At 50.2% G+C, this 25,483-nt stretch overlaps 1 protein-coding gene across 1 annotated transcript in view; it reads left to right on the top strand.

Moving 5' to 3' along the window:
* LOC115473095 (histo-blood group ABO system transferase-like) overlaps positions 1-25,483 on the top strand; it is a 189,553-nt gene that overhangs the window by 59,044 nt on the left and 105,026 nt on the right. Inside the window, exon 2 of the mRNA XM_030207747.1 lies at positions 18,830-18,905. Coding sequence (XP_030063607.1) covers positions 18,830-18,905 — 76 coding nt within the window. The remainder of the gene's footprint in view (positions 1-18,829; positions 18,906-25,483) is intronic.

Raw genomic sequence — 25,483 nt, forward strand, 5'->3', positions numbered from 1 at the left:
CCCAGGAAACGAAACTTATCTTTGGCTTTGCACACAACCCTCTATTTCCAACACTGGTCTCTAGTCTATTCACAGTTATTTGGCATTGCATATACCATATAAGGCAATATACTGATAAGCAGCACAAGTTCCAGCTGGTTTCTGCTATCTGGTTACAGCTGCTTTTAGCAAAGCACAATAGATTGTCCTTTACAGCAAAATCTAACTTCTAGTATAAACTGCAGCAAAACAGTAACTTATTTCAGTGTTCCAGCACATCTACACAATACAGCCTCTATGCATGGATCACGAGACTGGGCTGGCAGAGCCAGCTGCCCTAAATTGCTGACTACTACAATTTGTTATCTAGCTGCTGGTTAACAAATACATACTACTAGTAAAAGTCCAACCTGCACAGGTTTAGGTCTTAGTCTAGGCTCATTATATGTAAGGCACAAAAGGTCCAGTGCATTAATAAAGTATGGCTAAAAGGCCAAAAGCAGAGTTAGAGTCCATAAGTATAAGTCCATCAGTAGGCACAAAACATGAGATTGTTCTGGTGGTCAGTAGTATTAGTAGTATTCAGAGTATTCAAGTAGTATCCGGCGTTCCACTCCTTCACTGCCGCCAAACGGGCGGCGGTAGAGGAGACTTTGCAAGGTCTGATTCAGTTAGGGGCCGTGTCCCCAGTACCTCCCGCCGAACACGGCTACGGCCGATACTCCATCTACTTTGTGGTGCCACGCAAAAGGTGGGTCTTTTCGCCCTATTCTGGACTTAAAAGAATTAAACAAGTCCCTGAGAGTGCGGCATTTCCACATGGAAACCCTGCGCTCCGTCATTGCTGCGGTACAGCCAGGAGAGTTTCTCACGTCTCTAGACCTGAAAGAAGCTTACTTGCACATACCAATTTGGCCCCAGCACCAGAAGTTTCTGAGGTTTGCGGTGTTGGGAAAACATTTCCAGTTCCGGGCCTTGCCTTTTGGCCTCGCCACAGCTCCCCGAACCTTTTCAAAGGTAATGGTGGTAGTAGCTGCTTTGCTCAGGCGAGAAGGTATCAGGGTTCACCCGTACCTAGACGACTGGCTCATCAGAGCAGACTCTGTAACAGAGAGCTATCAAGCTACAGCCAGAGTGGTCTCAGTACTTCAATCTCTAGGCTGGGTCGTCAATATGGCCAAAAGTCACCTGACCCCCTCACAATCTCTAGAATATTTGGGGGACAGGTTCGACACAGACTCGGGCTATGTATACCTACCCGAGCTAAGGCGGTGCAAGCTTCAGAATCAGGTCCGTCTGCTCCTGAGGATGCCCCGCCAGCGAGCTTGGGACGTTGTCCAGCTGCTGGGATCGATGACAACCACATTGGAAGTGGTGCCCTGGGCGAGAGCGCACCTGAGACCTCTACAGTATTCCCTACTTCAAAGATGGTCTCCAGTTTCTCAGGATTATCAATGCAGACTTTCTTGGCTCCCTGCGGCCCGACTCAGCATGGAGTGGTGGCTCTCAGACAGCATGCTGCGGCGAGGAATGCCGCTGGTGCTCACCGATTGGTGTCTAGTAGTGACAGATGCCAGCCTGAAGGGCTGGGGCGCACATTGCAAGGGGAAGCATGCCCAGGGTCTATGGACACCCAAGGAGTCGGAGTGGTCCATCAACTGCCTGGAGTTGAAAGCGGTGTTTCAGGCGCTTCTGGCCTTTCAAGTGACCCTGGAAGGATTGGCTGTCAGAGTGATGTCGGACAACACAACAGCAGTGGCCTACATAAATCAACAAGGCGGCACTCAGTGCTGAGCACTGGCCGCGCAGGCCGAACAGATTTGCCACTGGGCCGAGCTGCATCTTCAGTTTCTGTCGGCAGCTCACATTGCAGGTCAGAGCAACGTGCAAGCCGATTATCTAAGCAGGCATCAGATCGATCCAGCAGAATGGGAAATAGCAGATGAAGTATTCCTGCAGATATGTGCCATCAAGCCCGTGATGGATCTTATGGCGACAAGTTCAAATGCCAAAGTCCCGTGCTTCTTCAGGAGACGGAGAGATCCTCGCTCGGCAGGGTTGGATGCCTTGACTCAGCCCTGGCCTCCGGGCCTACTATATGTGTTTCCTCTGTGGCCCTTGATAGGGCGCGTGCTCCTGCGGATTCGGCTGCACCCAGGAGAAGTGGTCCTCATCGCCCCGGATTGGCCCAGGAGGCCTTGGTATGCGGACCTCCGACAGATGCTAGTGGAGGCTCCCCTTCCTTTACCTCTGGTAGTGAACCTGTTGTCACAGGGCCCGGTAGCCATGGAGGACGCCTGCCACTTTGGTCTTATGGCATGGCGATTGAGAGGGCGCAATTGAGGGACAACGGCTATTCAAACACAGTCATTTCCACTCTCCTGCAGGCCCGCAAGCGTTCCACTTCCGTGGCTTATGCCAGGATTTGGCGCCAGTTTGAGTCTTGGTGTGCTTCAAAAGCGATCACACCCATGCAGGCTCCTGTCTCGCTGATTCTGGACTTTTTGCAGGATGGTGTACAAATAGGCTTGGCCTATAATTCCCTGCGGGTGCAAGTGGCAGCGTTGGCCTCCCTTCGTGGTAAGGTTGAAGGCGTGTCTTTAGCTGCTCATCCAGATGTGGCACGGTTTCTTAGTGGGGTGCTTCGGCTCCGGCCTTCCGTGCGAGCACCCTGTCCAGCTTGGAACCTGGGGCTAGTTTTGAAGGCCCTGCAGGCTTCTCCTTTTGAGCTGCTTCGGCGAGCATCGAAGAAAGATTTGACACTAAAGGCCGTTTTTCTTGTGGCCATTTCTTCGGCGAGACGGGTGTCAGAGCTGCAGGCGCTATCCTGTAGAGACCCATTTCTGCAATTCTCAGAGTCCGGGGTCACGGTTCGGACCGTGCCTTCCTTCATGCCTAAGGTGGTTTCAGCGTTTCACCTAAACCAGCCTATTTTCTTGCCCTCCTTTGATATGGAGGAGTTTCCAGAATCTTTTGGGCAGTTGCACCTGTTGGATGTGCGCAGGACTGTGCTGCAGTATCTGCAAGTTACTATCTCTTTCAGGATCTATGATCATCTATTTGTTTTGCTATCAGGTCCTCGCAGAGGGTCTCCAGCGTCTAAAGCCACTATTGCCCGCTGGCTCAAAGAAACTATATTTTCAGCTTATCTGCTTGCCGGCCGGTCTCCGCCTGTAGCCTTTAAGGCGCATTCTACCAGAGCGATTTCTTCCTCTTGGGCTGAAACTGGAGCACTCTCTCGTCAAGAGATATGCAGTGCAGCAACATGGGCTTCTAAGCTCTCTTTTGCCCAACATTACAGGCTGGATGTGGCTGCTAGGAGGGATGCGCATTTTGGAGCACAAGTGCTAGCGCGTAGTGTGACCTGTTCCCACCCTGTATAGGGATTGCTTTGTTACATCCCATACGTAATGGCTTCAACTGCTTGATGACAAGGAAGGGAAAATTAGGTTCTTACCTTAGTAATTTTCTTTCCTTTAGTCATAGCAGATGAAGCCATGAGCCCTCCCTGTATGATTGTCTGTATGCTGTGAATCTGTTTCAGGTTCTGTTCTTGTTTCCTGAAGTTCCTTCCTTGGGAAAAAGTTGGAAAACAGTCTTCAGGATTCATGTTCACTTATAGGAGGATGAGTCCATTCCCTCCAGTTTATGTTTTGGAGGATGAGTTTATTCCCTCCAGGAGGTTGCGTGTATCCCCTCCAGTTATACAGTAAGGAGGACGAGTTTATTCCCTTCAGGAGGATGTGTTCATTCCCTCCTTTTGAGTTCATGCCCTTGTTAAGGGGCCATCGTTCGCTGTGAGGAAAGTTCATGTTATTCCCATTGCGGTTTGCCATACTGCTTTGGAAGCTTCAAATACTGAAGAAGCAGTGGAGCTGGCTGGCCATGAGGCACTGTGACAAGTTGAGTGCTCTGTATCTCCCCCTGCTGGTTGATGGACACAACCCATACGTAATGGCTTCATCTGCTATGACTAAAGGAAAGAAAATTACCAAGGTAAGAACCTAATTTTCCCATTTCTCCTATCAGAGCCCAGCGTGCAGGCCTGACGCCAGGTGCGTCTGTCTGAAATGTCAAACTCCATGTTCAACATTGGGACATATGCCAGCTTATAATCGAAAGAGAAAAACGCCTATATTTCGACCCAAATCGGGAGATGGGCGTTTTTCTTGCAAAGGCGCCCAAATCGGTATAATCGAAAGCCGATTTTGGACATTTCCAACTGCACTCCGTCGCGGAAACGAATAAAGTTGTCGGAGGTGTGTTGGAGGCGGGACTGGGGCATGGTTATCAGCCGAGGAGATGGGCGTCTGTAGCTGATAATCAAAAAAAAAGGCGTTTTTACCGCGATTTTGGGTCACTTTTTTTGGACCCTTTTTTTTCACGAACAAGTCCCAAAAAAGTGCCCCAACTGCCCAGATGACCACTGGAGGGAATCGGGGATGACCTCCCCGGATTCCCCCAGTGGTCAGTAACCCCCTCCCACCAAAAAACCCCCCACTTTAAAAACTTTTTTCCCAGCCTGTATGCCAGCCTCAAATGCCGTACCCACCTCCATGACAGCAGAATGTGTTCGATCCTCTCACAGCCTTTCCCTGGGTCAGATGTGGCTCTCGGGTGCACTACAGGGTCACATCAGCATTGCATTGTGGTGGGTGTAGGGTATTGTGCTCCGTGATTTCATTAGCTTGTGTTACAGTCTCACGATGTTGGTAGTTGGTAGGCTCTTCTCCCATGGTGTTTTTCCCCCTGCCTACTGGGTCAGAGTGTGCCCTGTTGTGTTTCCTGTTGTAGTGGCCATTTTTGTAAGCCAGTTTTAGTTCCCTTTCCTGGGTTAGCCATGTTAGACAACTTAGTTCTTACCTTGAATGTAGCTGAAAGAGGGCATTGTACAGCATTCTGCCAGCTCTGACCTACTGCTAATCTCAGTACCAGGGAGACTCGTTGCCAGTGGGGCACAACCTCTGCAGTTAACTGTGAGTAAATGTGCTTATTCCAATAAAGGACGTTTTCGGAGAGATTAGTCTTCAGGTATCAACTGGTGTGCCAATGTTATACAGCAGCAACAAGTCCTAGAGGCCTGCGTGTATGCAGGTCCCTGGAGCACTTTTAGTGGGTACCGCAGTGCACTTCAGGCAGGTGCACCCAGGCCCATCCCCCCCCCCCCCCCCCCCCACCTGCAACACTTGTGCTGGTAAATGGGAGGCCTCTAAAACCCACTGTACCCACATGTAGGTGCCCCCTTCACCCCTAAGAGCTATGGTAGTGTTGTACATTTGTGGGTAGTGGGTTTGGGGGAGGGGGGTTGGGAGCTCAGCACCCGTGTTAAGGGAACTATGCATATGGGAGCTTTTTCTGAAGTCCACCGCACTGACCTAGGGTGCCCAGTTGGTGTCCTGGCATATCAGAGGGGCCAGTGTACTACCAATCCTGGCCCCTCCCACGACCAAATGGCTCGGATTAGGATGTTTTTGAGCTGGGCGTTTTTAGTTTCCATTATCGCTAAAAAAAAACAAACGCCCAGCTCAAAAACGTCCATTTTTTCGACAATACGGTTCGGCCCGCCCCTTCACGGACCCGTTCTCAGAGATAAACGCCCATGGAGATAGGCGTTCGCGTTCGATTATGCCCCTCATGTTTTGCTATTGCTCACTAATTCCTTCTGTTTGGCATCGTGTACTTAACATGGTTCACCATCTATGGTCTTGTACGGTAAAATTATGTATCATACCTGATAATTTTCTTTCCATTAATCATAGCTGATCAATCCATAGACTGGTGGGTTGTGTCCATCTACCAGCAGGTGGAGATAGAGAGCAATCCTTTTGCCTCCCTATATGTGGTCATGTGCTGCCGGAAACTCCTCAGTATGTCGATATCAAAGCTCCATCCGCAGGACTCAGCACTTAGAGAATTACACCCACAAAGGGACACTCTGCCCAGTTCACCACCGCCGAAACGGGGGAGGGGAATTAACCCAGCTCATCCCCACACAAGTGGGGGAGGGGAATCAGTCCAGCTCATCCCCGTGGAGCGGGGGAGGGACACCACACCCGCCGATGCGGGGGGATCTGGCTTATCCTGCAACCGCAACCGCGGGAGGAGCTGACTGACCCTAACACCGCCGAAGCGGGAGGGGTACAAAGCTGCCCTACAGCCGCACGAAGCGGGAGGGAATGCCGGCAGAATTTATGTCTCAATCCAGCCCCGTAAAACGGAGGGGAGAGGAATGCAGCAGCTCACTGTTACACAAACTCGTCTCAACTCTTGTAGGATCCAAGTGAAAAAACTTGAACACGAAGTCCTCCTGAAGTAACTGAAGACTAAACTTGAACCTAAAATTCAACCAGAATATAAACAGCACAGATATCTGGGAGGGGCTATGGATTGATCAGCTATGATTAATGGAAAGAAAATTATCAGGTATGATACATAATTTTACCTTCCATATCATCAAGCTGATCAATCCATAGACTGGTGGGATGTACCGAAGCAGTACTCACCCAGGGCGGGACATTGAAATCCCTGACCGCAACACTGTGGCTCCAAACCGGGCCTCCGCCCGAGCAGCCACAGTCAAGCGGTAATGCTTGGAGAATGTATGGGCCGATGCCCAAGTTGCCGCCTTGCATATCTCTTCCAAGGAGACGGACCCGGCCTCTGCCATCGAGGCCGCCTGAACTCTTGTGGAGTGAGCCTTCAGCTGGATAGGCGGCATCTTCCCCGCGGCCACATAAGCCGCTGCAATGGCTTCCTTGACCCATCTTGCCACTGTAGGCTTAGCAGCCTGCAGACCCTTACGAGGACCTGCAAACAGGACAAACAGATTGATCCGATTTCCGGAAATCATTGGTCACTTCCAAGTATCTGATGATGACACGTCTCACATCCAGATATTTGAGAGCAGAGTACTCCTCTGGGTAGTCCTCCCTACGAAAGGAAGGGAGACAGAGCTGCTGATTCACATGGAAGCGAGAAACAATCTTGGGCAGGAAGGAAGGCACTGTGTGAATAGACACTCCTGCCTCAGTGAACTGCAGAAAAGGCTCTCGACATGAGAGTGCCTGGAGCTCGGAAACTCTCCTGGCTGAAGTGATAGCCACCAAAAAGACTGCTTTCAACGTCAGGTCTTTCAGAGATGCCCTCGACAAGGGTTCAAAAGGCGGCTTCTGCAATGCTCTCAGCACCAGGTTGAGATTCCACGCAGGCACCACAGAGTGCAGAGGAGGGCGCAGGTGATTAACTCCTTTGAGAAAGCGCACCACATCTGGCTGAGAAGCCAGGGAAACACCCTTCAGGCGGCCCCTGAAGCAAGTCTGAGCCGCTACCTGGACTTTAAGGGAACTGAGCGACAGGCCTTTCTCCAGACCTTCTTGCAGGAACGCCAACACTGAAGAAATTGGAGCAGTGAAGGGAGAAAGTGAGCCTGCTTCACACCACGCTGCAAAGATACGCCAAACCCTGGCGTAAGCAGTAGAAGTAGAGCGCTTCCTCGCTCTCAGCATAGTGGCGATGACCTTGTCTGAGAAGCCCTTCTTTCTCAGATGCTGCCGCTCAATAGCCAGGCCGTAAGACCAAAGGGGGAGGGATCCTCCATCACCACGGGACCCTGATGCAACAGGCCCTGCTCCACTGGCAGTCGCAGAGGATCGTCGACTGAAAGCCTGATCAAGTCCGCATACCAGGGACGTCTGGGCCAATCCGGACCCACCAGGATTATCCGGCCCGGATGCTTTGCCACCCGGTCTAGCACCCTGCCCAGCATGGGCCAGGGCGGGAACACATAGAGAAGCTCTTGTGTCGGCCACTGTTGGAGGAGAGCATCTACTCCCAGGGATCGAGGGTCCCGTCCTCTGCTGAAAAAGCGCGGCACTTGGCAATTGGCCGATGACGCCATCAGATCTAGGCTCGGCTGGCCCCAGCGCTTCGTGATGTCCAAGAACGCCTGAGCCGATAGTTGCCACTCTCCGGGCTCCAAGGTATGGCGACTGAGAAAGTCTGCCTTGACATTCATGACTCCAGCAATGTGGGCCGCTGACAGCTGTTCCAGGTTCGCTTCCGCCCACTGGCATAGATTCATGGCCTCCTTGGCTAGAGGGGCGCTCTTGGTACCTCCCTGGCGGTTGACATAGGCCACAGCCGTGGCATTGTCCGACAGGACCCGTACTGGCTTCAAGGCCAGTACCGGGATGAACTCCAAAAGCGCCAACTGAATGGCTCTGAGTTCCAGGAGGTTGATAGACCACTTTGCCTCTGCAGGCGACCAGAGCCCCTGCGCTGTCCTTCCCAAACAGTGGGCTCCCCAGCCCGACAAAGAGGCGTCCGTCGTGACGACAATCCACTCTGGGGTCACCAGAGGCATTCCCGCAGACAACTTGTCTGTCTGCATCCACCAGCTCAGCGCCTTGCGCACTGCTGGGTCCAAGGGAAGGCGCACAGCATAATCCTCCGACATCGGAGTCCAGCGCTGCAGCAGAGAGTGTTGTAGTGGTCTCATATGAGCCCTGCCCAGGGCACTACTTCCATCGTGGCCGTCATAGAGCCCAACAGCTGCACATAGTCCCAAGCCCGAAGAGGAGAGGCTACTAGGAACTGGTCCACCTGAGCCTGAAGTTTGACAATCCGATTGTCTGGCAGGAACACTCTGCCCACTTGGGTGTCGAATCGAACTCCCAGATACTCCAGGGACTGAGTCGGGCGCAGCTGGCTCTTCTTCCAGTTGATGATCCATCCCAGGGAGCTCAAAAGAGCAACTACCTGGTCCACAGCTTTGCCGCACTCTGCATAAGAGGGGGCTCAGATCAACCAGTCGTCCAGATAAGGATGGACTTGTACTCCTTCCTTTCGCAGGAAGGCCGCTATGACCACCATTATTTTGGAAAAGGTCCGCGGAGCAGTAGCCAACCCGAAAGGGAGGGCTCTGAACTGGAAGTGTCGTCCCAGGACTGCAAAACGCAGAAAGCGTTGATGAGGAGGCCAGATGGGAATATGCAGGTACGCTTCCTTGATGTCCAAGGAAGCCAAGAACTCTCCTGCCTTCACTGCCGCTATAACAGAGCGGAGAGTCTCCATGCGAAAGTGCCGCACTTTCAAGGCCCGATTGACCCCTTTGAGGTCGAGGATAGGCCGGACAGAACCTCCTTTCTTTGGTTCCACAAAGTAAATGGAGTAACGTCCCTTGCCAATCTGATTTTCTGGCACCGGAACGACCGCCCCCAGGCAGATCAGGTTGTCCAAGGTCTGCTGCACTGCCACAGCTTTGACCGGAGACTTGCAGGGAGAGAGTACAAACCCGTCTCTTAAGGGTCGGCAGAACTCTAGCTTGTAGCCGTCTCTGATGACTTCCAGCACCCAAGCGTCTGAAGTTATTGTGGTCCACTCGCCCAGAAACGAGGACAGCCGTCCTCCAATCTGCACTGGGGCGTGGACCAAGACCCCGTCATTGGGTACGAGACCCTGGGGGAGGACCGGAGGGAGCACCTCCGGGACGGCGGTCTCTGCGAAAGGAATGCTGCTTGGGGGAGAAATTCCTCTTGAAGGAAGAGGGGGCAGAGGAGCCCGACCTGCCCGGGCGGTACCGACGGGCTTCCTGAAACCGTCCTCTGGAGGTACCGGGACAAGTACTAGCCCGAGCCCTGACCTCTGGTAACTTCTTGCCCTTAGACGTGCCGAGATCGGTCACGATTTTGTCCAGCTCGACCCCAAAGAGCAACTTGCCTTTAAAAGGCAATCTAGCCAGGCGGGATTTAGAGGCGTGGTCAGCAGACCAATGCTTCAGCCAAAGCCACCGCCGCGCAGAGATGGTCTGAGCCATGCCTTTAGCTGAGGCTCTCAAGACATCATACAGCAAGTCTGCCAAATAGGCTAGGCCCGATTCCAGGGCCGGCCAATCAGCCCTCAAGGAATGATCCGAGGGGGAAGCCCACTGCACCATAGTCAGGCACGCCCTGGCCACATAGGAACCGCAAACTGAGGCCTGCAAACTTAAAGCAGTCGCCTCAAAGGACGACCTTAAGACCGCCTCCAATCTTCTGTCTTGGGCGTCCTTTAGGGCCGTGCCACCTTCCACCGGCAACGCCGTTTTCTTAGTCACCGCAGTGATTAAAGAATCCACGGTAGGCCACAGATAGGCCTCACGTTCACTTTCAGGCAAAGGATAGAGGCGGGACATAGCCCTAGCCACTTTGAGGCTCGCTTCCGGGACATCCCATTGAGCCAAAATTAAGGTGTGCATGGCATCATGCACGTGGAAGGTTCTAGGTGGGCGCTTCGTCCCCAGCATAATGGCAGAGCCAACAGGGGCTGAGGGAGAGACGTCCTCCGGAGAGGAAATCTTCAAAATGCCCATGGCCTGCACTAACAGGTTGGGCAAATCCTCTGAGCTAAAAAGCCGCGCTGCAGAGGGGTCATCCGCTCCAACCGAGCAGGGATCCGTCTCCTCCAAGGAATCCGCAAAGGACCGTTGGGAGAACTCAGATACGCTGCCCTCATCTACATCGGAGGAGACAAGGTCCTCCAAGGCCTGGGAATCAACCCGAGGGCGTTTACCTCCGGGGACCTCAACCTCTTTACCAGACGAGGGAGCAGGGGCAGCATTTTGCATAAGGAAGGCCTGATGCAGCAGCAAAACAAACTCGGGGGAGAACCTAGACGCACCCTCAACCGGCGCTCGCAAGAGCGGGGGAGAGACATGCTGCGCATCCAAGATGGCGTCCGGCGCGACACTCCGCGAAGGAGCCGCGCGGGAAGAACGGCGCTTAACTTTAGCCGTTTTGGTGCCGTCGCCCAAATTAAGGGCGTCCATGGCATTAATGTCTCCCTCAAGGGCGGCCCAAGAAGAAGCCGTCCGAGCTGCGTGGCCGGCCAAGATGGCGGAGGCGAGCAGCGGGGGATGGGCGTTTATGGCGGGAAAAACCGCCACGCCGGAGGAAGGACCGGGACACTCATCGGTCACGAAACTGTCACCCAACAAGGGCGAATCAGATTTTAGGACCCCCGCATCCCCTCTAGAAGCGCCGAAGCGATCCGGGGAGCGACTTGCGCCCTCGCCCTCCGACGCCATATGCCACGTGGAGATCAATCGGGGAACCCCCTGCCCGCTATAAAAAGGTAAAAATTACCTGCTTTCCGCTCCGAGCTGTAACGACCTGGTGTCCCAGTGAGTATGCTGCAATAAACGTTTAAATAAACGTCGAAATAAACGCCTTTAAGGACGTTCAAAATTTTTTTTTTTTTTTTTTTTTAAAGGAGCCAGCGGGAGGGGGGAGAAAAGGAGGGACCTGGCACCACCAGGTTTGCACTTGCTCAAGAAGAGCCCTCAACCCCAGGCACTCAACAAAACCTAAAAATTAGGCTTGGAGGCCTAGCCAGAGCTGCTGCTGTGTGTGACCACCACCTGCTGAGATAGAGAACATACTGAGGAGTTTCCGGCAGCACATGACCACATATAGGGAGGCAAAAGGATTGCTCTCTATCTCCACCTGCTGGTAGATGGACACAACCCACCAGTCTATGGATTGATCAGCTTGATGATATGGAAGTTATATTTTGATCTAAGCCTGCTTTTTGGTCATTTTGAATGGGATAGGCCCACGCCCAAAGGCCTTAAACGTTTTCTCCAAAGGACAATTCTTTTTGCTCTTAAATTGATCTTGTCTGCTTGGTTATTCCCCACTGTACCGTCTGATCAGCAATGGCGTTCTTTGATGATAACCCAGGTGAAGGACTTCACACATTGGGAACAGATTCTCTTTCAAGAGTCTTGGGAACCCTTTTGGTTAACTTTATCTTCTACAGCACATAGTTGTTTATTGCATTTTTTTGATGGACTACAAATCATTTCTACAGCGCTACCAGTCGTACGCAGCGCTTCACAATTGAACATGAAGAAAAGACAGTCCCTGCCCAAAAGAGCTTACAATCTAAATCAGGACAGACAGACAAGACAAATAAGGGAAAGGGTAGGACAGACAGATAGGACACATAGGGAAAAGGGGATTATTGAAGAGAGAGGAAGACAAGATAAAGCTTACAAGCAAGTGACAAGTTAGGAATCAAAAGCAGCATCAAACAGGTAGGCCTTTAGCCCGGATTTGAAGGCGGCCAGGGATGGAGCTTGACGTAATGGCTCAGGAAGTCTATTCCAGGCATAAGGTGCGGCGAGATAAAAGGAATGGAGTCTGGAGTTAGCGATGGAGGAGAAGGGTGCAATTAGAAGAGATTTGCCTAGTGAACGGAGTTCCTGGGAAGGAGTGTAGGGAGAGATGAGGGTGGAGAGGTAGTGAGGGGCTGCAGAGTGAATGCACTTATAGGTCAATAAGAGGAGCTTGAATTGTATACGGAAACGGATAGGAAGCCTGTGAAGTGACTTCAGAAGAGGGCTGATATGGCATAGCGACTTTGGCGAAATATTAATCGTGCAGCAGAATTTTGAACAGATTGAAGAGGAGAGAGATGGCTGAGTGGAAGACCTGTGAGAATCAAGTTGCAGTAGTCTAAGCGAGAGGTGATCAGAGTGTGGATGAGGGTTCTGGTAGAGTGCTCAGAAAGGAAAGGGCAAATGTTGGTGATATTATAGAGGAAGAAACGACAGGTTTTAGCAATCTGTTGAATATGTGCAGAGAAGGAGAGGGAGGAGTCGAAGATGACCCCAAAGTTGCGAGCAGATGAGACAGGAAGAATGAGCGTGTTGTCGACAGAAATAGTGAGGGAAGGGGAGAGGTTGGTTTAGGTGGGAAGATAAGGAGCTCAGTTTTGGACATATTGAGCTTCAGGTGGTGGTCAGACATCCAGGCAGCAATGTCAGACAGGCAGGCAGATATCTTGGCCTAGATTTCAGCTGAGATTTCTGGTGTGGAGAGGTAGATCTGGGAGTCATCAGTGTAAAGGTGATATTGAAAACCGTGGGATGAGATTAGAGCACCAAGGGAGGAAGTATAGATGGAGAAAAGGAGAGCTCCTAGGATGGATCCTTGAGGTACACCCACTGAGAGCGGGATAGAGGAAGAGGAGGATCCACCAGAGTATACACTAAAAGTACGCTGAGAGAGATAAGAAGAAAACCAGGAAAGAGCAGAGTTCTGAAATCCAAGTGAGGACAGCGTGCCAAGGAGTAGGCTGTAATCAACAGTGTCAAAAGAAGCAGAAAGATCCAGAAGGATAGAATAGGACTGTGGCAGAATTCTTTGCTATAGTGATAAACTGTGACCTTAATGATGTGGGTTTGGGGAGGGTTTGAAGGTGAGGATGTTGGTGTAGGGTTACTTATTTGCTTACGTGAAAAGCTGTGTGATTTGGCAGACTGTGTATTACCTTATTTAGATGCTGTTGCTTGACATTGTTTTGTTTTGGGGTGGGGTTTTTTTTGTATTTCCTTTTGGCAACTTGGCAGCTGAATAAAAATGATTTAAACATTAAAAATGTAGAGAAAAAGTCTCCCATGAATACTGGCACCCTCCTAAAGAGCAAGTTACTTTGCTGTGGTTTTCTGTAAGCATCGGCTTACAAACTAGAGTTCAATTGCTTTTTGCTTCTCAACTTTGCTTTTTTGCAGAAAGATAGAACAGAATTGGGTAACTAATCCTCAACTTCTTTGTTTTGTGCACTGTGTTAATCCCCTCAGGAATTTGAGTTTGTGGCTACCTGAATAAACTGAAGAGACAGATGGCTAAAGACTCATGTTACTGGAGATGGAAGAGGACAGGAGAGTAGCAAGGATTAGGGGGGGGGGGGGGGGGGGGGGGGGGGGGGAGGGAGGGAGCACAAATATGCTAACCACTGAGTACCTCCTCAAAAAAAGCCCTGCACAACACACTAGCATGCTACACCATTTCCTTATGCTTCCCCTCCCACATCCCAAAATAGACCACAGTATTGCTGCAAAATATATTTATTGTAATAAAGTGCAAAGAAGATGTTATAAGTGGATATAAAACCCACAGCTTTAATATATCAACTACATACATGACTACCCTGGGAATTAGCAGTGGTAAGTGCCAGGAAGGAGACATTGTGTAGTTCATTCTTAATAATGTTGTTTTCTCATCATCCAGCCAAGCTGGAGATTCAGATAGCTTTGCTATCCTGCCCCCAAGCCTGGGCTGAGTTATATTTGGATAAACTGGGACTCAGTAGACTCAGTCACTGCTAGAAGCTGTGACATTACTGTCTTATCAAGGACACCCCTTGTGATGCTGTTCATGTAGAAGTGGGCAATGAATTTACATTTGAGATAGAGGGAATACTGGTACTGATTTAGGTGTGCCCCTTACTAGAGCAAAAGCAGTGTGGTCCAGTCTTTCGGCAAAGGAGACGTCCTCTCTAGTTGTCATTCTTCAGTTTTGTGTATAAGCACACAGGCAATCACCTTAAGAAGTTGAAAAGCACATCTCTCCTTCATCAATTCACATAAAGACATATCCCATCCCTCCCTTAAATTCTCACTCATTCTACTCACTCCTCCATCCCTCCCTCCTGCAGGCTTCCTTTCCTTTTTCTCTCTTGTACTCACCCCTTCATCTATACCTCCCTCCTTCTCCCCCTTACACTCTCCTTTCCTTCCATCCCTCCCTCACCTTGCACACTCTCTCCTCTTTCCATTAACCTTCTCTTCCCTGAACCTCCCTTCCCCAACTCCTTAATTCCCAGTTCTTTACTGGGCAGCAGGGTTATACTTCACTTCTGCCGTGGGAAGTTGGATTCCTGGAGGCAAAAGCTCTTCTCCTCCTCCTGGGCTGCTGAAAGTCAGGTTCCTGGGGGGCAGTGGCTCTCTTTCTCCTCCTGTGCCGCTGGGAGTTGGGTATCTGGGGGTGGCGGCTCTTTCCTCCTGTGCTACTGGGAGTTGGGTACCTGGGGGCAGCGGCTCTTTCTCTCCTCCTGTGCCGCTGGGAGTTGGGTACCTGGGGCAGCGACTCTTTTTCTCCTGTACCGCTGGGAGTTGAGTTCCTGGGGACAGCGGCTCTCTTCTCCTCCTGTGCTATTCGGAGTTGGGTTCCTAGCAGAAGTCAGGCCTCTTCTTCACTGCTGCACAATTTTTCATTGCTGCCAGAAGTTAGGTTCTGGCATCAGTTTGTCCTCCTCGCTGCCACTAAGACTTGTGTCTCTGGTGGCAGTCTTTTGCCCTTCTTTGCCACAGAAGCAGAGCTGACTTCTATCTTTGTTCTGCCGTTGGGTTCCCAGAGGCACAGTAAAAATGGTGCCATTATGGGCTTTACCCATTTTTTTGGTTCTATGTTAGTTGGTGTCACTCTGGCTAGGCACTTAATGCATCTTTCTGGGTTTGGGAGGGTTTGTTAGACCATTGTTTGCCCTAATTTATCTGGAGTCTGTGTTTGTGGAAGAGAGACTAGTCTAGTGGCTTGAATATGGGAGCTACTCCTGTATTTGGTGCATTCAATATGTGGCATTGTTTATGTTTTTTTAATCTGTTTGGTATTGTGTATTATGTTTGCGTTAGGTATATTTGACATTTTTCATTGTTCACCTGTGAGTGATCCTCATAAGGACCAAGAGAGCAATCTACAATAATTAATTGAATACAGTTACTATATGACACACCTTCAGGGTATATAACAAAACAAGACAGATTGCTAATGGAGTGGAGGAGTGGCCTAGTGGTTAGGGTGGTGGACGTTGGTCCCGGGGAACTGAGAACTGAGTTCGATTTCCCCACTTCAAGCACAGGCAGCTCCTTGTGACTCTGGGCAAGTCACTTAACCCTCCATTGCCCCATGTAAGCCGCATTGAGCCTGCCATGAGTGGGAAAGCGCGGGGTACAAATGTAACAAAAAAAATGGTAGTGTGGAAGGAAAAAATAATATAGCCAATTGAAACTTGTTAGCTTGCAACACCTCCAAAAATTGCCACTAAAATGAGACCCTAGCAGAGCTGCTAAGTTACCCGTTCCAGGAGAGAGACTGTTCGGCCAGTCCTGGTTTTAAACTTAACATCTCAAAGCAGTGTAGTAGTATTTGTAGTCCATGATTCTATCCATTGAAATCAGTGCTGCAGGTCCCATAATGCACCTGGATGAGGTTGACAGAAATTGAGGACCGGCCAAAATAATCTCCCTCCTAGAATGGATAACGTGGCAGCTCTCCCCTATTGCTTTACAGTCATGTCATCACCCTAGGCAGATGCCTAATCCTCTTAGTGGTATGGCAGGGCTGACCCTGACCTGTGGCAATGGAGAGAGGGAAATGATTTGCCCAAAGTCAAAATAACAAGTAGGTGAAACTGGGTTTGAGCACTGGTCTCTCTAGCTTTAGGTCCACTGCACTAAGCTCAGTGCTTTTTTTGTGCCAGCGTACTGGCGTACTGGCACCTTTTTTGTGAGGTCCGGCTCACCTGCCCGCTCCCTTCCGTTTGTGCACACCGTGCTCCCTGCTTTGAAATCTTTAATTTACCCGAAGTCGCGGTGACCGGCAGTAAAAGCAACTGGCAGGCAGGCTTGCCTCCTCGTCACTTCCCTTCCCTCTCAGCGCGTCCCACCTTCCTCTGATGTAATTTCCTTTCCGCGAGGCGGGACGCACTGAGAGGGAAGGGAAACGACCAGGAGGCGAGCCTGCCCGCCTACCTGCTGCTTTTACTGCCAGTCGCCGCAACTTTGGGTAAACTAATAATTTCAAGGCAGGGAGCACGGGTGCACATACGGAAAGTCGGGGAGCTGGGGGGGGCTGGGGTTTGAACGAATCACTGGACATGGAGGGGAGGGGACTGGAGGAGAATTGCTGGACATGGATTTGAGGGAAGGCAGGGGAAGAGAGAATTGCTGGACATGGATAGGAGGGGAGGGCAGGGGAGAGAGGAGAATCGCTGGACATGGATGGGAGGGCAGAGGAGAGAGGAGACATGCTGGACATGGATGGTAGGAGAGGGCAGGGAAGAGAGAATTGCTGGACCATGGATGGCAGAGGAGGGCAGGGGAGAAGAGATTGCTGGACATGGATGAGAGGAGAGGGCAGGGGAGAGAGGAGATAGCTGGACATGGATGGGAGGGCAGGGGAAGAGAGAATTGCAGGACATGGATGGGAGGGGAGGACAGGGGAGAGAGGAGAATCGCTAGACATGGATGGGAGGGGAGGGCAGGGTGAGAGGAGAATCGCTGACATGGATGGCAGGGGAGGGCAGGGGATAGAGGAGAAATGCTGGAAATGGATGGATGGAGGAGTTGGCGGGGAGAGAAGAGAAATGCTGGACTTGGATGGAGGAGAGGGGAGAGAGAGATTGCTTTATGTGGATACAGGGAGAGAGAGAGAGAAGTGCTGGACATGATGGAGGGGAGGAAAGAAAAAAGAAGATGCACATGGATGGAGATGAGTTAAAGGGAAGAGAGGAGAAAAAACTGCACATGGATGGAGAAAATAGGCAAAAGCTGGATCCACGTTATACCTCCTCCAGTCAATTCCACAGAGGAGGACCCAGCTTTTACTTAGGGATGTAGGGCAAGAAATGAAGAAGAAAGGAGGAAAGTAAAGAAATAAATGGAAAGGAAGCCCTGGAAATGGAGTTAAGAGAACAGATAGACAGCAGCAAAATCAGAGACTAGGACCAATATGGATAGAAAAACAAAGTCACCAGACAACAAAGGTAGAAAAAAATCATTTTGTTTTCATTTGTTTGGAATATGTCCAATTTGAGAATTTACATCTGCTGTCTTATTTTGCACTGGGGTATACTGGAGCGTAACAGCTTACAGAAATTATAATGAAAAAAAATCACGTTATTTTTTTCTCCTATACTAGTATAATATTTTCAATGATGTCTGTTTATATGCGCCATGGATGGTATAAGGAGTGTGGCTAATGTGGGTGTGGCTATAATAGGGGTGGAGCCATATGTGGTGACCCCGCCCATAATGAGTACTGGCACCTTTTTTTCTACAAAAAAAGCACTGACTAGGCTACTTCTCCACTATCAATATTGCACCAAACAAAACTGACTATTACACACTTCACTTCAGCAGGAGTGCATGGCATGGGCTGAAATATGTGCAGATTATTAAGAAAGATGGAGATACGATTAATCCTACAGCACTTCCTTTATATTCTAGAATATAGGAATAAAATTACATTTAAAAAAAAGGTTAGTAAAACTTACTAGCACTGATAGCCATTTAGCCTGGAGGTGGAGATGTCAATATGTACGTTGGAATAATATGTAATTAAAATATCAGCATTTGTCATCTGGAAGAACTTGATATTTGAAGACTCCAAAGATTTATAAATTTCTCATTCTTTCATCCAGAACCATTTGAATAGATAATGTGGGATAAAAGATAAGTGGCATCAAAACATTTTTCTGTGATATTTTTAAAGGTTATTTGAAATAAAAGTGCTCGTATGAATTAGGTAAATGAACCTCAAAAAGAGTACTGATTTGGTTGGTCTGATACACAGTGATGAATCTGTAAGGTGCTAGCGTTGGCTATTTTTGAAAATTTAGGCATCCTTTTACTAAGGTACGCTAATGGATTTATCATGCATTAATGATTAGCCTGCACATCTGTTAGCGCACCTTAGTAAAAGGACCCCTTACTATTTCACTACTAAGGTCTTCATAAAGCATGCCATTTGCGTTAAACATCATCACATAAGAAGGAAAGGAATTTTTAATTAAGCTCACTATAGTCATCAAAATCTTTTGATACATTTTGATGAATATAGACTAAATATATATTTAAAATGTGTTGAAACTATGATTTTTTAAAAAGTCATCCTATATACTTTCTTTTTGTTTTGAATGTTCTGGATCTGGCATTCTATAGTGAGATACGCCATGGTAATAGGCTGCAAATTAGAAATTGTGACCATTAAATATTGTATAAAGTAATTGCATTTTTTTTTAATTGCAGGGATAAATGCACTTCGGAAAAGAAAGTATCAGGCTTTTATCCTTGTTTTTCTGTCCTTTGTACTTTTATTATGTTGGTAAGTTGATTTCTGTTAACAGATTAAGGGGGTCTTTTACTAAAGCTTAGCCCAAGTTATCTGCAGCAGGGCCCATAGGAATAAAATGGGCCCTGCTGCAGATAACTCGAGCTAAGCTTTAGTAAAAGACCCCCTTAGGGGCATTTTTATTAAAGTGCTGTAAGTTGTGCAGTTACCATATGTTTACTGCAAAACATAATGAGTGGTAAATGCATGGGGTGCACCCTGCATTTAGCACACAGGGTATACATGGCTACTGTGTTACATGCCACAGCTGATAGCGCAGCCTTATAATATAGTGGCTGTATGTTAAACACTGTACAGCTGCCCAGTGGTGTACCAAGGGGGGGCGGTGGGGGCGGTCCGCCCTGGGTGCACACCGCTGGGGGGGGGGGGGGGGGTGCCACGTGCCTGTCGGCTCTTCGTTTTCATGCTCCCTTTGCCCCGGAACAGGTTACTTCCTGTTCCGGGGCAGAGGGAGCATGAAAACGAAGAGCCGGCAGGCACGCAGCACCCCCCCCCCCCACCTAGCGGCGTGCACCCGGGGGAGGGGGTTCTTTCGCTGGGGGATCGGGGTCTTTCGGGGGGGGGGGGGGCGCTGCACCCTGGGGGTGGGGTGCATCGGCGATCCGCCCCGGGTGTCAGCCCCCCTAGGAATGCCACTGCAGCTGCCTGCATCAACCGTTTCCTTGTCATCAACAGCAGATGAATCCAGGAACTGATGGGTTGTATCCGCTTACCAGCAGGTGGAGATAGAGAACACTGAAACAAGGCAGTGACCCTGGGCGTCCAGCTCCTTGCATGAGCATCCTCGTATATCTATTCTCTATCTCCCAGCAGGTGTGGACGGATTCCTTCCAGCTCCTGGATTTCTGCTTGGAGACGCTGTACTTTTGCCAGTTGAGCAGGAGTTGTGAGGCTGGTGGTGCCCACTTTGAGGGCATACTTGGTTTCCAGGTCCCTGCCTTACTCCTTTTCTCCTATCCTCCCAGCTTCTGTCTGACTACTTTCCTCACAGTTTAAAAAAAAAAAAAAAACTAAGTCAGCCTAGAAGTTTGAGCAGACAATTGGTGAGGCTGTCTTCTGAGTGCAAGAAGCTGCAGTTTCTCCAGACTGTGTGTGTCAGTGCGAACTGGGCTCTTTGGCTCCTCCTGGGAGGATTTTCACTGCTTCCCTTTACAGCAGGGTGTTTCTTTTTTGGCGCGGCGACACCATTTTGAATTCGGGGGCGATGGTGGCTGAGGCTGTGAAACGCTGCTCCTGCTGCGGTAAACGCAGGGAATGCAGCGGGATTATGCAGTGCCAACTGCCTGGACACTTCTGGGTTGGGTAGTGTAGCCGTTCTGTCAGTTCACGATGTTTCCAGCTTTTCCGATTTCGCCGTGGCCGCCATTTTGGATTCGCCGGCTGAGGCGTGATTTTCGGCGGCAGATGTCAGTGAGTGCAGGTGGGTGCCCGGGGTCTCTGCCGAGCTGCCATGGGAGGTTCGAGCCTCTTCTGCCTCGGGTTCGGGGGCAGATGGTCAGGGTGAGTTTTTCTCCCCAGAATTTGTTTTATTGCTGCACAGGGCGTTCCTTTTAAAGAGAGCCCTGCCTGAGTCCTCTGGAAATTTTTTTCAGCCTGGGGATTCTTCTGGAGCGGAGGCTCCGGGTTCTGCTAGTCTTTTCATGTCCTTGGCCCCTGTGCTCACTTTAGATTCTAAGCGCAGGCGGGTTTCTGTCTTTTCTGATGGCTCTTCTCTCCCGCCTCATTCTCCTCCCCATTCTTTTTTTTGGGGAGTCTGAAGAGTCTGTTAGGCCCTCGAGGAGTGAGGATCTGGAGGAGGCTTCTATGTTGCCGCAGGAATTGGATGGGTGGTTCGTATTTTCCACCGGGATGAACTTCTGTCTCTTATTGCTGATGCCTTGCAGGCTCTCAATATTGAGAATCCGGAGGTGGATATTGCTTCTTCCATTAATCCTAAGATGGCTAGTACTAGGAAGCTGTCTCGGGCTTTCCCAGTTCACAACTCCATTCAAGAGCTTATTTCGGCTCAGTGGTCTGAGCCTGATGGCACTTTATTTTATTTTATATCATTTATACCCCACATTTCCCACCACTGGCAGGTTCAATGTGGCTTACAACATTTAAGAAACAAACAGTAAAGTACAATAAAGTGAAAGTGATATGGATGGCGTTAAGTTACAGGGGTAAGATAAAGTAATTGAGTTCACAAGGTCTTTATAGGATTTGTAGTCCAGGAATCACGGATGCAGGACTGGATCTTTAGGGTAAGCTTGCCCAAATAAGTAGGTCTTGAGAGACTTCCTGAAAGTCAGATGATCTTGAACCGTTTTTACAGATTTAGGCTTCGCTTTCTTGGCTCCATCAGCAGTCTTCGGAGGCTTCTGTTCCTCTTTCTGAGGTGGCGCCTCGAATGGAGTCAGCTTTGGCCTTCTTGGCTGATGCTCTGTATGATTTGGTTAGAGTATCGGCTAAGCAGATGTCTTTGGCAGTGTCCTCTCGGCAGCTCCTTTAGCTCCGTCATTGGGCGGCTGACATGGCCTCGAAACAACGTCTGGTGAGGTTGCCTTTTCGGGTCTCTCTTTTGTTTGGGGAAGAATTGGAGAAGATAGTAAAGATCTTGGGGATTCTAAATCCCACCGTCTTCCAGAAGACAGGCCTAGGCTGTCTTCCAAGACTGCTTCCTTCTCCTCTTCCTCCTCTGCTAGACCTCGCTTTCGGGAGGCCCGCAGATACCGTCCTGGCTAGTCTTCGGGTTTCCCTCAATGCTCCCATTTTCAACACAGAAATCCCTTTCGTTCTGACAAACGTTCTGCAGCACCCGGTCAGCAGCAAGGAGTCCAGGGACGTGCGGTGCAATGATGGGGCGCAGGTCCACTCCTCGGTTCCATTTGTAGGAGGTAGTTTATCCCTTTTTCTAGAGGAGTGGGCCAAAATTACGTCAGATCAATGGGTTCTCGATCTGATCAGAGCAGGGTACCAGTTGGAGTTTGCTTCTCTGGTAGGAGACGCTTTTGTGGAGTTCCCCTGCAGCACTCCCGTCAAGCGGCAGCAGTCAGAGACACGTAACAGTCTCTGTTGTATCTCGGAGCGGAGGTTCCCGTTCCCCCCCCGACGAACGCTTCTATGGTCACTATTCAATTTATTTTGTGGAGCCTCGCAAGGGCGGGTCTTTCAGACCGATTCTCGACTTGCGCAGAGTCAACGAGGCCCTCAGAGTGCGTAATTTTCGTATGGATACCTTGCGTTCGTTCATTGCAGAGGTACAGCCAGGAGAGTTCCCCATCTCACTCGACCTCAAGGAAGCGTATCTGCATATCCCGATTTGGCCTCCGCATCAGCGCTTTGTGCGTTTTGCGGTGGTACTACTACTACTACTATTTAGCATTTCTATAGCGCTACAAGGCATACGCAGCGCTGCACAAACATAGAAGAAAGACAGTCCCTGCTCAAAGAGCTTACAATCTAATAGACAAAAAATAAATAAAGTAAGCAAATCAAATCAATTAATGTGAACGGGAAGGAAGAGAGGAGGGTAGGTGGAGGCGAGTGGTTACAAGTGGTTACGAGTCCAGTTTCGCGCCTTGCCCTTTGGTCTGGCCACAGCTCCTTACACTTTTTCCAAAGTCATGGCTGTGGTGGCCGCTTTGCTCCGAAGAGAAGGAGTCAGAGTTCATCCTTATCTCGACGATTGGCTCATCAGAGTGGATTCGGAGACAGAGAGCCGAATTGCGACAGCCAGAGTTATTGCTCTTCTTCAGGCTCTGGGCTGGATGGTCAATTTCTCAAAATGTCATCTAACCCCCTCGCAGTCTCTCGAGTATTTGGGGGTATGTTTCGACACGGTGTCGGAGATGGTCTTTCTTCCCGACAACAGGCATCTCAAGCTTCAGAATCAGGTTCGACTTCTTTTGCGGATGTTGCAGCCTCGAGCTTGGGACTATGTTCAACTTCTGGGGTTGATGACTGCCACCCTGGAGGTGGATCCCTGGGCAAGGGCGCACATGCAGCCTCTGTAGCATTCTCTGCTGTCTCGGTGGTCCCCGATCTCACTGGAGTATCAGCGCAGACTGCCATGGCTCCCTTCGGCCAGGCGCAGCATGACTTGGTGGCTGTCCAACGACAAGTTGTGCGGGGGGATGCCACTGGCTCACCCGTCATGGCGGTTAGTGATTACGGATGCTAGTTTTGCGGGTTGGGGGGCTCATTGTCTCGGACACTTTGCTCAGGGTCTGTGGTCTTCCACGGAAGCGATGTGGTCCATCAATCGATTGGAACTCAGAGCGGTTTTCCTAGCCCTTCTGGCCTTCTGCAGGATTCTGGAGGGTCAATCTGTCCAAGTTCTTTCGGACAACATGATGGTGGTGGCTTACATCAACCGTCAGGGGGTACACAGTGCAGAGCTCTTGAGTCAGAGGTGAGCGCCATTTGTTGCTGTTGTCGGCAGCTCATATTGCCGGTCAAGACAACGTACAGGCAGATTTCCTCAGCAGACATCAGGTTGACCCGGCGGAGTGGGAACTGGCTGTTAAGACTGGGTAGTGAGCCCTTGTGCCACGACTGAGCACGGTGGATGAAGAGCAGCGCCGCACTCGGTCAGGCAGCCTGACAACCCCTAGCTTCACCTGGGAAGCGACCACTGTTCCCCTGGAGTTCAGCTCCCAGGTGCAGGTGGCCACCAGGACTTTGGAATCCGGACGGGGTTGGGCAGCCACTGACCTGGCTAGTGGTAAGAGCGGGTGTAACTTGGCGGGTAGTCAGGTACAGTTCAGAGAGCAGGGCAGGCAGCACTACAGTGGGAAATCAGGTACGGTCCAAGGGTCAAGGCAAGCAGCAATACAGCAGGTAATCAGGTCCGGTCCAAAGGTCAAGGCAGGCAGCAACACAGCGGGTAGTCAGGAACGGTTCAAAGGTCAAGGCAGGCAGCAACACAGCGGGTAGTCAGGAGTGGTCCAAAGGTCAAACCAGGTAAAGCAGACGAGTAGTAGTGAAGCACACGATATGAACACCAAACCTCTAAATCAATAGAAGCTGAAGCAAAGATGGTGGCTCAGGCCAGCTCTTAAATAGACCTCCAATCAGAGGATCCTGGTCTCAGCTGTGAGGCAAGAGCTCCCATAGGGCACGCCCAAAAGATACTCAAGATGGCTGCCTTCTAGTGAGCTACCTAAGATGGCTGCTCCTCAAACAATCCTTCCAAGATGGCTGCTCCTCAGATGATCTTCCCAAGATGGTTGCTGCTCAGATGATCCTTCCAATATGGTCGCCGCCAGAAGAACAACGTAGGGTTGCAACACTGGCAGAGGAAGTTTTTCTTCAGATTTGTGCCAAATGGGGTACTCCGCAGTTAGATCTCATGGCGATTTTTCAGCAGAAGGAGAGATCCTCGCTCGGCAGGGCTGGATGCTTTCTCTCAACTGTGGCCTTCAAGGCTCCTTTATGCGTTTCCTCCTTGGCCCTTAATAGGCCACGCTCTTATTCGCATTCGCCTCCACCGCGGGAAGGTGATTCTGGTGGCTCCAGATTGGCTGCGGCGTCCGTAGTATGGTAGGAGATCCGTTTTGCTTGCCTCTTCTTCCGAGCCTGTTTCATCAGGGTCCAGTGGCTATGGAAGATCTCTCCCGCTTTGGTCTTACGGCCTGGCTATTGAAAGGGCGTCGTTGAGGAAGAAGGGCTATTCTAACCGGGTTATTGCTACCCTTTTGCAGGCTCGTAAGCAGTCTACTTCCACGGCCTATGCACATGTGTGGCACACCTTTGAGGTGTGGTGTGCTACTAGGTCTGTTTCGCCGATGCTTGCTTCTGTCTCACAGTTGTTAGATTTTCTTCAGGACGGCTTGCAGAAGGATCTTGCGTACAATTCCCTTCGGGTTCAGGTGGCGGCATTGGCTTGTTTCTGTGGCAGAGTGGCAGGTTTGTCTTTGGCAGCTCATCCAGATGTCCAGTTTCTGAGGGGGGCTTTACATCTTCGCCCTCCTTTGCGGTTGCCGTGTCCGGCTTGGAACCTGGGGGTCGTTCTCAAAGCGCTCCAGAAATCTCCTTTCGAGCCTCTCAAGCGCGTTTCAGAGAAGGATTTGACTCTTAAAACGTTTTTTTAATGGCTGTGGCTTCCACACGAAGAGTCTCGGAGCTTCAGGCACTTTCCTTTCGGGATCCTTTTCTGCAGATCTCTGAATCAGGTGTTACAGTCCATACTGTGCCTTCTCTCTTGCCCAAAGTTGTTTCAGCTTTTCATATCAGCCAATTTTTCTTCCTTCTTTCCTTAGGGAAGATTTTCTGGAATCCTTTGCACAATTGCATCTTTTGGATGTCCGTAGGGCTGTGCTTCAGTACTTGCAGATGTCGAATGACTTCGGGTCTTCTGATCATCTTTTCATTCTGTTGGCAGGACCGCGGCACGGTTGTCCGGCTTCTAAAGCTACCATAGCCCGCTGGCTTAAGGAAGTCATCTTTTCTGCTTTCCTGTTGGCCGGTAGGTCTCCAGATGCGTTAAGGCGCATTCCACGCGCACAATGTCTTTGTGGGCTGAAACGGGTGTCTTTTCTCTTCAAGAGATATGCCGTGCGGCTACTTGG

This window comes from Microcaecilia unicolor, chromosome 6 (genome assembly GCF_901765095.1).
Source record: "Microcaecilia unicolor chromosome 6, aMicUni1.1, whole genome shotgun sequence".
Lineage (NCBI taxonomy): Eukaryota > Metazoa > Chordata > Amphibia > Gymnophiona > Siphonopidae > Microcaecilia > Microcaecilia unicolor.